Genomic DNA, 15,258 nt, shown 5'->3' with positions numbered 1-15,258 from the left:
AGTAATGCAACCCTAACGTTACTACCGTTATGCGTATGGTCATGGAACATTATTGTTTGACTGCATTTAGCTGCGGTGGTGATTCGTTAGCTTGATGCTATACGCGGCTAACTAATAGATTTAGCTATATTTATAGAAATTACCACCAGCCCCACTAATAACGTTACTGTCTTGTGTTGATAATGAATCTAACAGTCGTCAAAAACAGTCGTGTTTGACGGTAGGCTACCGTACATACAGGGGGAGCAGGCTATTTCCTGGCTTGTGCTAACATGAGTATTCACTTCCCCGCAGCCAGCAGGCTCTGACTGCAGTTAGCTGCAGTGGGACTGCACATACTAGTAATGTTAGCTTAATGCTAATCGCGGCTAACTAATATTAATTTACATTTATAGAAATTACCACCAGCCCCACTAATAACGTTACCGTCTTGTGTGGATAATGAATTTAACAGTCCTAAATATGCCTAACATTACTGTTATGCTTATGAAACATTGTTTGATTGTTCAGTTTGGTCAACTCCAGGCATTACACGGTACCGTACATACAGGGGGAGCAGGCTATTTCCTTGCTTTTGCTAACATGAGTATCGACTTGCCCGCAGCCAACGCAAGCCAAAACACGACCAAACATGCCACAATAACGTCCCCTAATTCATCCAGAATCCTTCCTGGGCATCTCGAGGCTGATCTGACCGATAAATTGTCCAGGTTGCCGTTTTCAAGTGACTTTTATGAGTTAACGTTACAAAGCAACGAACAGCTCTGCTGTTGCCAGGCAACTGCTTGTGCGCGTGCGAGTATGGTGCCCGCGCGTCAGCTCGTTCACACGCTGCCTGCAGTTACACTAATGGCCACCGGCGTCAGTAATAGTGAGTTTTGACGGATTGGGCCTTTAACTTCAACCAATCAGATCGCCGAAGGTGCCTAGTCGATGATCTCCGTGGTATTCATTGATTGAGTCCTCATGGTCGTAAAGTCACCTTCGAAGCATTTAGTTAGATTATAACGAACTAGTTGTGTGGCTTAGCCTTCCCAAATGTTGAGGGTCGTTTTTTAGAATTTAATACATAGAATTGGGAACGTTACATTCAATTTCATTCAGACTGCCTGTCACTTCCGCGGCGGCAGCCATGTTGACGAGTGAAAAGAACTACAAAGACCATGTACCCACTACTTGCCCAGACGAGCCTGAGCCCGCCTACGGCTGCCGCTGATTCGTCTGGCCGGCATGGCTCGACCAATCATCTTAACTGCCTGTGTGGGTCCAGACCGTCACGGAGAACCAAATGAAATGTGAGTTCACGTGACGGGCGGTTTACCAGGCTATAAAGTAGGTGCATCTCATTGTAAAATTAGACTCGGCCCAAATTGGGCTTCAAACGGCCCAAATCTGGCTTCAAACGGCCCAAGTTGGGCTTCAAACGGCCCAAATCTGGCTTCAAATGGCCCAAATCTGTCTTCAAACGGCCCAAATCTGTCTTCAAACGACCCAAATTGGGCTTCAAACGGCCCAAATCTGTCTTCAAACGACCCAAATTGGGCTTCAAACGGCCCAATTTTTTTTTTGGGCCTTCGGACGCCGGCACGTGCGTCGGCCCGTATCGGCCTGCCCTGCTTGGTATCTAATGCCCGGCCTGAATTATGATCCCAGTCCGCCCCTGATCTGAGGGGTCTAGAGGATCATAGGATACAAGTGTAACCGAGGTGAATCAGTGTTGATTCCTCGTGAGTCCAGTGTGGTAGCGAGTGGATTGGTTAAACTCACTCCCCAGTATAAAGGCATGTTAATCAGCTCCACCAAGGGAGCTAGCTCTCTTGGTGGAGTGGTTAGTGCCTTTGACTCCCAAGCCGAAGGTCGGCCTGGGCAAGCCCTTAACATGGGTTGCTGCAAGTACCACCTACACAATGCCGTTACACTAGCATATCTGACAGGTACTCAGGTGCAAGGCTGTTGAGTGATTTAAAAACCAAGAGGAGAATGTTAAAATCTATTGTGAACTTGAAGTGAAGGGACCTCACGGCAAATGGTCCGCCCCCTCTGTAATGAGAGGGTGACTCCACCCCCTGGGTGATATGTATAATTAAGATGTGTTGATATCTGTTATGTACCTTGTTATTTATTATTTATTGTATTGTTGTTTTGTTTGTGCTGGCAACCTGCCCTGGGACTGCAGATGGAAAATAGCAATTTGCTATAATCTGGTGCAAAGCATCTTTTCTCTCTGACATCAATGTTATATTTTGGTCCCTGACAAATAAACTAAAGTAAAACTAATCAGAACGTGGTCCAGAGAACTTCCGGTATGGCGTCGGAGTGAGCAGTCGTGCTTATTTGTATCTCCCTACCTGCCTTATCACTATACGGGCTCGCTCGCCTATCCGTCTTTTCAGAGCTGTTCCAAAGCCGTTTTATCAACACATCTCAGATGACTAGCAAAAGGGGTCGAAAAAAAAAATCCAGATTCAAACATTGGAAACGGAGGAAGACGAGGACGCTTATTCTGGTGGTACTGAGAAGGCTAGCGGCAAGCTAGCTGCTAGCCCCACGGCTACCTCCTTGCTAACCACCTCCGACCTCGCTGATAGTGAGCCTGCAGCTAGCTCCAAGGCAACTCCTATTTCAACCTTGCTTGGCCACGCCGATAGCGAGCCTACTGCTAGTTTCAAGGCTACCCCTGTGCTAACCCCGCCTGGCTTTGCTGACTACGAGCCTGCTGCTAACTCTACGGCTACCTCTATGCTAACACCGACCGACCCTGCTAGCAGCGGACTCGCCGCTAGCTCCACGGCTACCTCTATGCTAACGCCGCCCGATCCTGCCTCGGAGGCCCTGCTAAAGCATATAGCTCAAATTGTTGCAGCAGAGGGCCAACGAACACAAAAGATGCTCTACGAGGTCTTCACCAAATTCGAGACCAGGCTGGATGAGAAAGTTGACAGCATGGTGAAGCGTATCGACAACTTGGCTGGGGCAGCCGACACCCTTGATGCACGTCAGACCGACGCAGAAGTACGCATTTCTGCCCTGGAGGATAACGTTTCCCCGCTGCCGGGGAGCCTGGCCGCGCTGGAGAAGCTAAACGCGGAGCTAACAGCAAAGGTAACAGATTTGGAGGGCCGCTCCAGACGAGACAATATCAGGATTTTAAACCTCAGAGAGGCTGTCGAGGGGACTGACCCTCTAAAATTCTTTGAAGAGTTTATCCCTAAAATGCTGGGGTTGTCAGTCCCGAACATTTCAATTGACCGGGCGCACCGAGGATTCGGTGCCCCTACGGACAGTCGCCCTCGGCCAGTCATCATCAAGATTCATCGCCCCAGGGACACAGCTATGATAATGTCCGCAGTCAGACGTAAAGGTGATATCCACTACGAGGGACAGCTTCTCCGCATCGCCCCGGACATTCCCCCTGCCGTCCGTGCAGCTCGGAGGGCCCTCAACCCTGTGTGTACGGAGCTTGTTAAAAGAGACGTCCGTTTCCAGATGAACTATCCTGCTGTGTTATCCTTCAAGTTGAATGGCGTACAGAAGACCTTCACAAACCTGAAAGATGCCATGGCATTCTTGGAGGGTAACACTTGACTTAACTTGGCCTAGCTCATTTTGGTGCGTGTTACCACGTACTCTGTGGTTGGTGAGTTTGTATCTACCATTAACATGTCCTGCTCCTCTAATACATTTTGACTGCATAACCTATTTTCATCCTAGTGTTTCAATTATGTTGCTATTTAATTTACTTTTATAGCCTCCCCTGTATTATTATTATTATGGTTATTGTTTATATTGGTATTATTTTTCTTTATTTAATTATTATTGTCGACAAGTACCCCGCTCCCTCTGCCTGTTTCTTCTCCCTAACAATGTAAGTACATTTGCTGACGTGACAACCCACTCTTGTGGACTGTAGGCCGAGTTAAAAGTTGTGGAGACAGGGTGTATTGAAACGTGTGTGTGTCGTCGTCCCCCCCCCCCCCCCCCCCGCCCGCCAAAGGTTTAAAAAAAAAAAAAAAAGAAGGAAAAAAGGGGGGGGGGAGGAGAGGAGGGGGGGGGGAGGGGGGGAAGGAAAAGGGAAAAAAAAAAAAAAAAAAAAAAGTAATGGTGATGATGGTTGGGGGAGGGAGAGAGGGAGGGAGAAAAGAAGGGGGGGAAAAAAAAAAAAAAAAACTACACAAACATACTTTTTTTTTTCTCTCTCTTACTTTTTTAGTGATGTAGCAGGGCTATCACCATTGTTATAATTTGGCAGTGCAGGAGAGATATTTTTGTTCTTAGTAATAGCCGGCGTTCGACCAGGAAGTCTTATTTTATTTTATTTTATTTACTCCTCTTCCCTTTTTCCCTTTAGCTAGAGTTTGTTTACTCAGCCCTCAAGGTTAGTACAATCCTTGAGTACAATCTCAATAGATGTGGGTAGTTGCACTGTCAGGGGATCCCCCTGACAGTGCTTGGGTTAGTCCGGAATGTCCCATGTCCCTGTTTGGACATTCTGTACGCTGTGTGCACTTTTTTATTTTTATTTTGGCAGCATTTTTTCTTCTTTCCCCCTCCCCCTTTTTTCCTGCTCTGTGGAAAAAATCTCTGATCATTCCTGTACCAAAAGTATCCTGTCCTGCTGTGAACAAAGATTTCAGACCTATTGCCCTTACATGTGGGGTAATGAAATGTTTTGAAAAAGTGATTGTCAAACAACTTAAAGCAGAAATGTCCCCCTGCATGGACCCGTTGCAGTTTGCCTACAGGGAGGGTCGTAGCACTGAGGATGCTGTGGCTTGTGTGACTCACCTAATTAGCAAGCATTTAGACTCACACCCCAAAGCCTACGCACGAGTTCTGTTCGTAGACTTTAGTTCTGCATTCGACACACTCCGTCCCCTGCTGCTAGTTCAGAAGTTAGTCAAGATGAACATAAACCCGTTCATCATCAAATGGTTTTATTCTCTTTTAACAGATAGGACTCAACAGGTGAAGGTTAATTCCTCCATCTCCACTGTTAAACATTGCAGCACTGGCGCCCCCCAGGGGGGAGTGAGCTCACCTTTTCTTTTTACTGCCTATACTAATGACTGCAGGAACAGTGAGCCATGCAACTTTGTCATCAAGTTCTCGGATGACACCATTATTTTAAGCTTACTGAAAGGAGACGACTGTCCTTCTGTCTACTACAGGGAAATCGTCAGTTTTAATGACTGGTGTGTCAGGAATCACCTCACTTTAAACACGAGTAAAACCAAAGAAATGATCTTTGACCCAAGAACAGTCAGGGTCCATGACCCCGTGGTCATTGAGGGCAGCACGATCGAGCAGGTCTGCTCGTACAAATATCTGGGGATCCAGATGGACCACCTGCTCAAATGGAATGTCCACGTGGACTATCTTTGCTCCAAATTAGCGCAACGCCTGCACTTTCTACGTAGACTCAGACTGTATGGCGTGAGCAAGAACATTATGTCCACATTCTACAAAGCCGTATTGGAAAGCCTGATTAGATATGGCATGGCGGCTTGGTTTGGGTCTCTGAACGTTCAGCTCAAAACTAGAATCCTGAAAATGGTCCACACAGCTCAGAAAGTGATTGGAACCAATGATTCGGTGTCACTCCAGTCCATCTTCGAGAAAAAGGTTATCAGCCTGGCTCACAAAGTCTTGACTGATCCCTCTCACATTTTATATTCTGAGTATGAGCTGCTTCCATCTGGGAGGAGATTCCGAGCCTGTAGACACAAAAGTAACCGCTACAAGCTATCATTTCTTCCCACCTCAATTGTTCTGTTGAACAAACAGCCCTCTCTTCCCCCATGTGTAGCACTCCAGTGAGGTGTGGGAGGTACCCCAAGTAGGTACGCTGCGTCTCCTTTACTGCTTTTACTTTGGTTTTATTTCTCTTACTTCGTACTTTGGTTTTATTTCTCTTATTTCATAATCCTATTTTAATGTTTTATCCTTTTATTCTTTTATTTTATTTTTATTCTATGTTTCTATGGGTTTATGGTTTTATTGCTTATTTTACTTCCCTTACTAAGGGATTGATGAATATATTTACTGTGCAATAGGGTTGTGCAATCAGTACCTTAGCTGGTACACTTCCTGTGCCCTCAGTGCAATGCTGTGAATGTGACTGTGACCGTTCTGTTTTGTATTACTTGTCTGTCACACCTGTTGTATAAAAGCACTTTTGCCCAAGACAAATTTCCCTCCCGGGACAATAAAGTATATCTCATCTCTCTCTCATCTTTATCCTCCTGTTTTTTCCCCTCCTTCTGTCTCCAGATTTCACAAGTAAATACTTCATCCAGTGCGGACCATACCCCCAGGTACATCTTATATGGCGGATAACCAGGTGAACAAGAACAATGCAGTGTCGGCCAGGGGGGGTGCTGTGAATTTCTTAAGTTGGAACGTAAAAGGCCTTAATTCACCCATTAAACGTAACAAAGTGTTCAATCATATTCAGAGTTTTAACTCAGACATAGTGTTTCTTCAAGAAACCCACCTTAAGTTAACTCAACACTGTCGCCTTAACAAATCATGGATCTCACAAACTTTCCATTCTAAATTTCAGAGTAGAGCCAGAGGTGTTGCCATCCTCATCCGTAACAATGTGCAGTTTTCTGTCTCTACAGTTTTGGAAGACCCGTTAGGGAGATTTGTGATTGTGTCTGGCTTTTTGTATTCCAACAAGGTTATACTCTGTTGTGTCTACGCACCAAACTGGGACGACCATCAGTTTATCTCCAAGTTGATATCTCTTCTCCCTGATCTGAATGTACATCAATTAATTATGGGAGGTGACTTCAATTGTGCAGTGAATCCCTCTCTAGATCGCTCCACGCTTAGGTCAAACGTCAGCTCTCTTACCGCTAGGGCTATTCAGTCATTTATGGATGATTATGGCATCGCTGATGCTTGGCGTTTTCTATATCCCACTACTAGGCAGTATTCATTTTTCTCCCCAGTACACCACTCTTTTTCAAGAATAGACTATTTTTTTATTGACCTAAAAATCTCACATAATATTCAATCATGTTCATACCAAAGTATTATAATTTCAGATCATGCACCACTGCTATTGAGTCTCCGTTTTCTAGATAAGACAAACAACCGTAGACCGTGGAGATTTAACCCTCTCCTGTTATCAGATAAAAGTTATGTCCCCGTCCTTACTAGTCAAATTAAGTTTTTTCTTGAAATTAACACAACTCCTGATATTTCACCAGGTACTATTTGGGAATCACTAAAAGCATATATGCGTGGTCAGATTATCTCTCACACCTCCTACAGTGCCAAGCAACGGAGGTCCAAATTGTCGAAACTTTCTGCTGATATATTTAGCTTAGATAAAATATATGCCATTTCTCACGACCCGGAGCTATACAAGAAGAGACTTCTCTTACAAACTGAGCTCAACCTCTTATCTACTAATCAAGCTGTTCAGTTACTCCTCAAATCGCGACAAAGTTACTTTGAATTTGGGGACAAACCCAGTAAACTATTAGCCTTGCAATTAAGACATAAGAAGGCTCAAATCTCAATACATCAAATTCGCTCCCCACTCGGTGATATCCTCACTAAACCATATGAAATAAACAATTGCTTTAAAGATTTTTATTCGTCCTTGTACCAGTCAGAATCAAGTGCAGACTCACTGTTACTTGACTCATTCTTTAGTGATATAGAGATACCAACCATCAGTGATGACTGTAGGGTGCAGCTTGATCAACCACTCTCCTGTGACGAAGTCTCCAGGGCCATCCAGTCCATGCAAAGCGGTAAAGCGCCGGGTCCTGATGGTTTTTCTGTCGAATTCTATAAGGCTACTTACAGTATTCTGGCCGGACCTATGGTCGATATGCTTAACGATTCTCTCGAAGCAGGGTTATTACCCCTCTCTGTACGCCAGGCCTCAATCTCTCTAATTCCAAAAAAAGATAAAGACCCGTTGGACTGTGGTAGCTACAGGCCTATTAGTCTTTGCTCTGTGGACGCTAAAATTCTTGCTAAAATCTTAGCCCTGCGCTTGGAGTCTATTGTGAGTAAACTTATCCATACCGACCAGACAGGATTTATTAAAAACAGAAGATCTTTTTTTAATATTAGGCGTGTTTTAAATATCATTTACTCTCCCTCTGACTTACAATCACAAGAGCTTCTGGCATTGCTGGACGCGGAGAAGGCGTTTGACCGCGTCGAGTGGAAATATTTGTTTTATACTCTACGTAAATTTGGTTTTGGAGAGGTTTTTATCAGTTGGATTAAGCTTTTATATTCTGCCCCTGCAGCCTCAGTCCGCACTAACGATATTTCCTCCCCCTATTTTGAACTACGGCGGGGGACGAGACAGGGATGTCCTCTCTCTACCTTCCTCTTCGTCCTTGCGGCGGAACCACTCGCCATAACCATCCGTTCGGATAGGTTGATCTCTGGCATAATCAGAGGAGGTATTGAACAAAAAATATCCCTTTACGCGGATGATATCATACTTTTCATCTCAAAGCCTGCCACGTCACTACCCAGGGTCCTCACCTGTATCACAAGGTTTGGCAACATCTCTGGCTACAAGCTCAATATTAATAAAAGTGAGATTTTCCCTATAAACATGGATGTGAGTAACCTCCCACCATCAACTACACAATTTAAAATAGTTTTAGATGAATTCAAATATCTTGGAATTACTATCACACGGAAGTATTCCAACCTACTTAATAAAAACTTTGCTTTGGCATTGGAACGTACTAAGTCGGATCTTACACGCTGGTCGTCCCTACCGTTGTCTTTGATGGGCCGGATTAATTCTGTAAAAATGAACATATTACCCAAATTTCTTTATCTCTTCCAGAGTATCCCGGTCTTCATTCCAAAATCGTTCTTTAAAAATCTCAACCGAATCATTTCCTTTTTCATCTGGAATAACGGTCCTGCTAGAATACGGAGGTCAACTTTAAATCTACCTAAAACCTCCGGTGGGCTTGCTCTCCCAGACTTCCAGTTATACTACTGGGCCTCCAACATTCACAGCATCCTCTACTGGCCGCACTGCCACTTTGGTCTTAGTGACTGGGTCCCTGCATGGGTAAAGATGGAGGAACACTCCTGTAAACCATTGTCCCTGACAGCGTTACTTTGCTCCCCATTACATTTGCTAAATAAACAACCAAACCGCAATCAGGTAGTCAACCAGTCTCTGCGTATATGGCGGCAGTTCAGATCTCATTTCGGACTCCAATCCCTTGTCTTGTCTTCTCCCTGTGACAGAAACCCAACATTCCTTCCGTCACTGATAGACAACGTTTATAAGTTTTGGGCGGAGAAGGGAATTCGAACATTTAAAGATCTATATATTGAAGAGACTTTCGCATCCTTCTCTCAACTATCTTCGAAGTTCAGTCTCCCCAAGACCCATTTGTTTAGATACTTTCAGATTCGAGATTATGTCAGGACAAATTTTTCACAGTTTCCAAGACTGCCCCCTCAAACACATCTTGACATCATTCTTGAACTTAATGTCAATGGTAGGGGGGCTGTGTCCACATTGTATGATTGTATTTCGAGTCTGTGTCACTCCCTTGTTTCCACTATTAAACAGGGCTGGGAAGCTGACCTTGATTGCAGGTTTGAAGACTGGGAGTGGAAAGAGATTTTAGATAGGGTTCACTCCTCCTCTATATGTGCACGACATAGCCTCATTCAGTTTAAATTTTTACATCGTATATACTGGACTAAGGTCAGGCTATCAAAGATTAAGCCAGACATAGACCCCACATGTGACAGGTGCCGACAGGCACCAGCCTCACTTTTACACATGTTTTGGCTCTGTCCTAGACTGTCAGAATTCTGGAAATGTATATTTAACTCCTTTTCATCAGCGCTGGGCTCTGTAATCGACCCATGCCCGCTCGTAGCACTTTTTGGCCTTCCTCCAAAACATACAACACTTTCAAAACTTCATCAAGGTGCTCTTGCCTTTTCTACTCTTATAGCTAGAAGATTGATCCTTATGAACTGGAAATCTAGTCATCCACCTACTCATACTAACTGGTCTCGCGATTTATTGGGTTGCATCCACCTTGAAAAGATAAGATATGTAAGGGACGGCAAGCAGGAGAAATTCCAGGGTGAATGGGAACCGTTTATCATTCACCTCTCCTCACTTAGTGCTGATGGGACTACTTCTACTTCACCGTAGATCTCTTCACTGAACTGAAATCGAACATACTGGAGACTCAGTGTCCTTCCCTTCCCCTCTCTTCCCTTTTCCTCTCTCCCCCTCCCCTTTTCTTTTTGTTTGATTGATTTATTGTGTTTGGATTTATATTTTGAGATTACTGTGTCTTTTTTTTCCAATTTTTATTATTATTATTCTCTTTTTGGTCTGCCATAGCTGTCATGGTGTTGTTATATGTTATATCTAAGTTGACCACACTTGTATGCACTTTGAATATATTTGTATGCACAAAATTGAAAAGTGAAAATAAAGCATTTAAAAAAAAGAACGTGGTCCAGAGTCCCCACGGTCATGATGCGCTGCATGTCCGGGTTGCTCCAGATGAATGATTTTTGGTTTTTCAAAGACAGAAAAGTTGTTTTTTATGCAATAATTTGGAAGCGGCCACTACATTTATTTAGAAGAAGAGGATGTTAGGCCTCGGATAGCGTCTTCACTTCAAGTTTCTGCTGTGGTTAAAGTGTTTAAATGTGATTAAAACAACTGTTATTATGATTATTACAATTATTATAACTAGGATTATTATCATTGTAATTATCGACATCATAGGTATATTCATTCAGCATAAAGTTATTGGTATGCTTGTTCTCAGCTCTGTTTTGATAATAACTGATTCTACATTAAATCTGTCATCACAGACTCGTTGACTGTGGACTCTCAAAGACTCACTGTGAAGTTGTGGCCTCAGCGCTGAAGTCCAACCCCTCCCATCTGACAGAGCTGGACCTGACTGACAACAAGCTGGGAGATTCAGCAGTGAAGCTGTCTGCTGGACTGGAGAGTCCACACTGTCGACTGGAGACTCTGAGGTCAGACATGCTGTCAGTTCTTTGTTCATTAATAGATGTTATGAATATCATGCTGACATTTAATGTAAAGAACACAGGAGCTGGAGATGAGCACCCAGATACTTCACGTGAGGTGCAGATTGTCTGAAGAAGGCGTCACGTGAAAAGATGGAGAACTGCACACTCTGTTATGCTTCTATATTTAAATCAAGTTGTGACCTGATGAAAACACACTGTGCCTTCATCAAGGTCACAAAAAGTGTAGACTTTACAGCCTAACTTAAGAGATAAATAAGGTTCAGCTGGTGCAACAGTTACCCTGGTCTCAATGAGGACTTGGAGCTCTCATCATACTTATAGCCATGGCCTTAGTCCTAACATGTAGCCATTGGTTCTCTCTCCTTTGATTCCCAATGCTCTTTCCTCTAAAACACTGTATTGCTCATGTGGTTTCGTCATTGGTTTTACTGTATTTTTATTGTTTTATTGCATCTGTAGTGATGGTGTCATTTGGTTGACTTGCTACATTTTAATGTTTGTTTTCTGGATTTCTCTGTGTGTCATCACACCCTGAAGGTGCAAGCCAACACGCGTTGGTGTATTTTAACTCATTGAGTGCCAATGACGACTTTAGTCGTCAATTGATTTAGTAACGTTCAGTGCCAATGACGACTAAAGTCGTCAATTGCGTTTTTTGACGGTGGGACGTGGATATAAGCCTCTTACATCGCCTCTTACAATATGGGAGCTATTGAATGTGTCTAACCTATTTTACAGAACCCTTAGGTGGCGACAGTGCTCTCCAGATTACAGAAAGGCAAGGAAAAAACAAAGAAGAAGTCGTTGGGGAAACGGAAATCGCATCGCATCCGTATGCATCGATATGCATGAAGCATAACGTTAGCTGTGCCTGCAGCAGCCAATCTGCTGTCACAATTGAGCCCCTCCGTGTCCGTTGCGACAGCCCATCCGCATGATCAGCCATGGAGTTGTTATTATTCTCAACTGGAAGCATGGGAGCCGGTGACAAACACACGCGGAACGCTGTAAAAAAGCTGGATGTAGCGCACCGGCCGCACCCTTCACTGTGCACAGCAAACGCAGAAGAAATCCACCAGAGACACTCCCACTACGAGGGGTTTGCAGTTGAGGCGGGGGGGGGGGGGGGGTGGGGCACGCAGAGCAGCACACAACACTGACAGACCCAGACAGCAGGACAGGATTGGCAAACGCAAGCCAGAATATCCGATGCCCACCAGCAGCAAATCAAGACCAGCAAGAAGCTGCAACCAGCAGCGCACGCAGGGGCCAGCGCTGCTGGTTGAGGCTAAAAAATATTATTCTGCCAAACAAAATTCCCTGGCCTTCACTGTTTTATTGAAGGAAATTATTTTTGAGGTGTGACTACATTAGAAAATATTAGCTTCAGAGTCAGTGATGTGCTTGAAATGTTTAATTTCACAAAAGGCTCATTATCTCAGCTTCTAGAAAAAAATGGCTGTTTTTGGTTAAATCAAGCTATCTTCTCCGGCTCATAACTAAAGAACGGAAAATGGGATCAATAAACTTTTTTTTGCAGATGATAGAAGAGAGTCCCATCGTTCTTTGTGCGTGTTCGGTGTTTACATAGTAATATCACACAATATTCTGTGGGCCTCGAGAAATCACTGAAAACGCTCTGAAACTCTGGCACTGGGAGCGTCCGTTCTCCAAAAGTGGCTGGCACTCAATGAGTTAATGATTCAAGCCCATTAAATTTAAGCCTTTTACATTTTCAAACCTCCTTGAGTGCCTGCCATTTTTATGCCCTTTTGGTTAGGAGTCTTCCTCTCCATTTGATTCATTTTCCTTTCCAAGAGTTTGAGGGACTCAAAACAATATTTCCTCTCCCCAGGATGGCGAAAGCGGCAGGTCATGCCTTCACCATCCTGGGAAAAAAGATATCGCCTACAGTTTTCGAGGCTAGCAAGCTAGGTAGCTACCATTTGTTTTCTAAGAGGCGGAGTGTTTTGGGGATGCTGCTCTAGCTGTGGTATATGCTAAATACCACAGCTGTGAACCAATCAGATTGCTTGATTTGAGAGAGCCCTTTTATAATTACTCATAGGGCTCTATCTTCCCAACGGCGGTAATTTTGCATTAGCGCCCGTTTTGCGCTGGAATAGCGCCGCGCAAAGCCCTAATTGTGGGCGTGTCGGCCAGCTGTGCTTCACGTCATCTCGGCGCACATCTCCGTATAGGCGTGTTTATGACCAAAAGCATAGTGGAGGTGTGGTCATGCCCATAACAACCACAACATCACGTCAGCAGCTTCCTCCTTCACTGAGAGTAGAGTGAGAGAGAGAAAATATACTATAGCCTAGATGGGGAGAGTGAAAGAGAGGGAGAGAGAGATGTGAGGCTGTCATGCATAGAAATCAAATAACGTGCTCATGCCCACCTGTGAATCACCTGTGTATTATTGCCATTTCACACGCTGAAAACAGGCTGCTGCCCAAACGTCTGTATGCTTATGCCTTTTCGGGCTCTCTTCTATCTCCGCTGCAGTAATATACTGCCTGCGTAATTATGCAGCGTACTGAGAGCCGCGATGAGTGATGCTGCTCTATTTTAAGAAGTTGAATTTCGTTCCACCAGCACACATTTTATTAATCAGCTATTTTCTATTTGTTTCTATTAATATAGGCTACAACGAATCCCACCAATTTAGTCATGTCCCCTTGGCGCACATAAAGACACATGCGTCACTGTCTGCTTGATGGCGAGAGGGACTTCAGCTGCCATCCGCGCTGTGGAGAAGCTGGTCTTACATGCGTGCCATTGCAGTGAAAGAGGTTACTGTACTGGCCGGACACATGTGTTGTGTGAAAAACTGTTAGCTGTTGGGGTCCTCCGCTGCAGGGGGAGTGGATGAGGCCTGTCTGGACTCTGTCAGAGGAAAGAGACTCTACAGACTCTGTGTGAAAATAGTCAACAGAGACAGGCTGAGCAGCAGGCCGAAACCCCGTGGAGGATCAGCCTCGGGGTGGGGTCGGAGGTCAAGCCTGCATGGACCACACTGTATAAGGGGCCGTTGACAAAATAGTCCGGGGACTTACAGTGGAGGGTACTACATGGTAACCTGACGCTGCCAGATGGACGGTATAGCTCCACATAGGTTTCACTAAACCAGTCGATCTGGGAATGAAGTCACCAGACCCGCTGACGGAGGCGGGCACTTTTTCCAAGCTACTTGGCAGGTGATTGGATGACCCATCTGTCTATCACCGCTGGTGGGTGTTAACTTCAACCAATCAGATCGCCGAAGGTGCCTGTGTGGATGATCTCCGTGGTATTCATTGATTGAGTCCTCACGGTCGTAAAGTCACCTTCAAAGCATTTAGTTAGATTATAACGAACTAGTTGTGTGGCTTAGCCTTCCCAAATGTTGAGGGTCGTTTTTTAGAATTTAATACATAGAATTGGGAACGTTACATTCAATTTCATTCAGACTGCCTGTCACTTCCGCGGCGGCAGCCATGTTTACGAGTGAAAAGAACTACAAAGACCATGTACCCACTACTTGCCCAGACGAGCCAGAGCCCGCCTACGGCCGCCGCTGATTCGTCGAGCCGGCATGGCTCGACCAATCATCTTAACTGCCTGTGCGGGTCCAGACCGTCACGGAGAACCAAATGAGATGTGAGTTCACGTGACGGGCGGTTTACCAGGCTAACTACATGGGGCACTGCCAGTCAATGCTTTTGTCTCTGTGGTGAACTCTGATGTGAACAGTGGCTGTCCTTTCTGTGGGGTGAGAGAGACAATATGTCACTGCTTCAGAGACTGTGAGGCTCAGGCCTCTCTTCAACATGCTGACTTTTTTCTTTACTTTTCTTGCTGCTGTTTTTACTCTTTCTGTCTTTATCTTCAGTTTCCAGTGAAGCAAGAGCAAACAGAGGATGGGGCATATTGTAAATGTCTTGTTGGGGCAGCAAAGATGGCTGTGTACCTTAGCAGGAAGAGGAAAATAGATGCAGAAGTCTAAGTAGGCCTTGTAGTCTTGTTGAAGGCTCTGGTTAGGGTGAGAGTAACCATAGACTTTGAGAACTACAAAAGGATGCAGGACATGGGAGTGTTTCAGAGCAGCTGGTGTCTGGGGGAAGCTGTGTGCAGGCTGGAGGGAGGAGAGCTGCTTTTTAACACACAGCTGGGATGAGGAGGGCTTGACAGTGTGTATGATTGTCCATGACTGATCTGTTTTGTTTT

The 15,258-nt window shown here is 44.8% G+C and overlaps 1 protein-coding gene across 6 annotated transcripts in view; it reads left to right on the top strand.

Moving 5' to 3' along the window:
- Window positions 1-15,258, top strand: part of LOC310797437 (NACHT, LRR and PYD domains-containing protein 3-like) — a 132,829-nt gene that overhangs the window by 50,342 nt on the left and 67,229 nt on the right. For all 6 annotated transcript variants that reach the window (XR_014553728.1, XM_083659815.1, XM_083659814.1 and 3 more), the window contains one exon: window positions 10,861-11,031. Coding sequence is in view for 5 of the 6 variants with exons in the window: in XM_083659815.1 (XP_083515941.1) it covers window positions 10,861-11,031 (171 nt within the window). In the remaining variant the exon portion in view is untranslated. The remainder of the gene's footprint in view (window positions 1-10,860; window positions 11,032-15,258) is intronic.

This window comes from Poromitra crassiceps (genome assembly GCF_964638095.1).
Source record: "Poromitra crassiceps genome assembly, chromosome: 2".
In the NCBI taxonomy this organism is placed as follows: domain Eukaryota; kingdom Metazoa; phylum Chordata; class Actinopteri; order Beryciformes; family Melamphaidae; genus Poromitra; species Poromitra crassiceps.
This window is presented reverse-complemented; position numbering and strand designations above follow the sequence as displayed.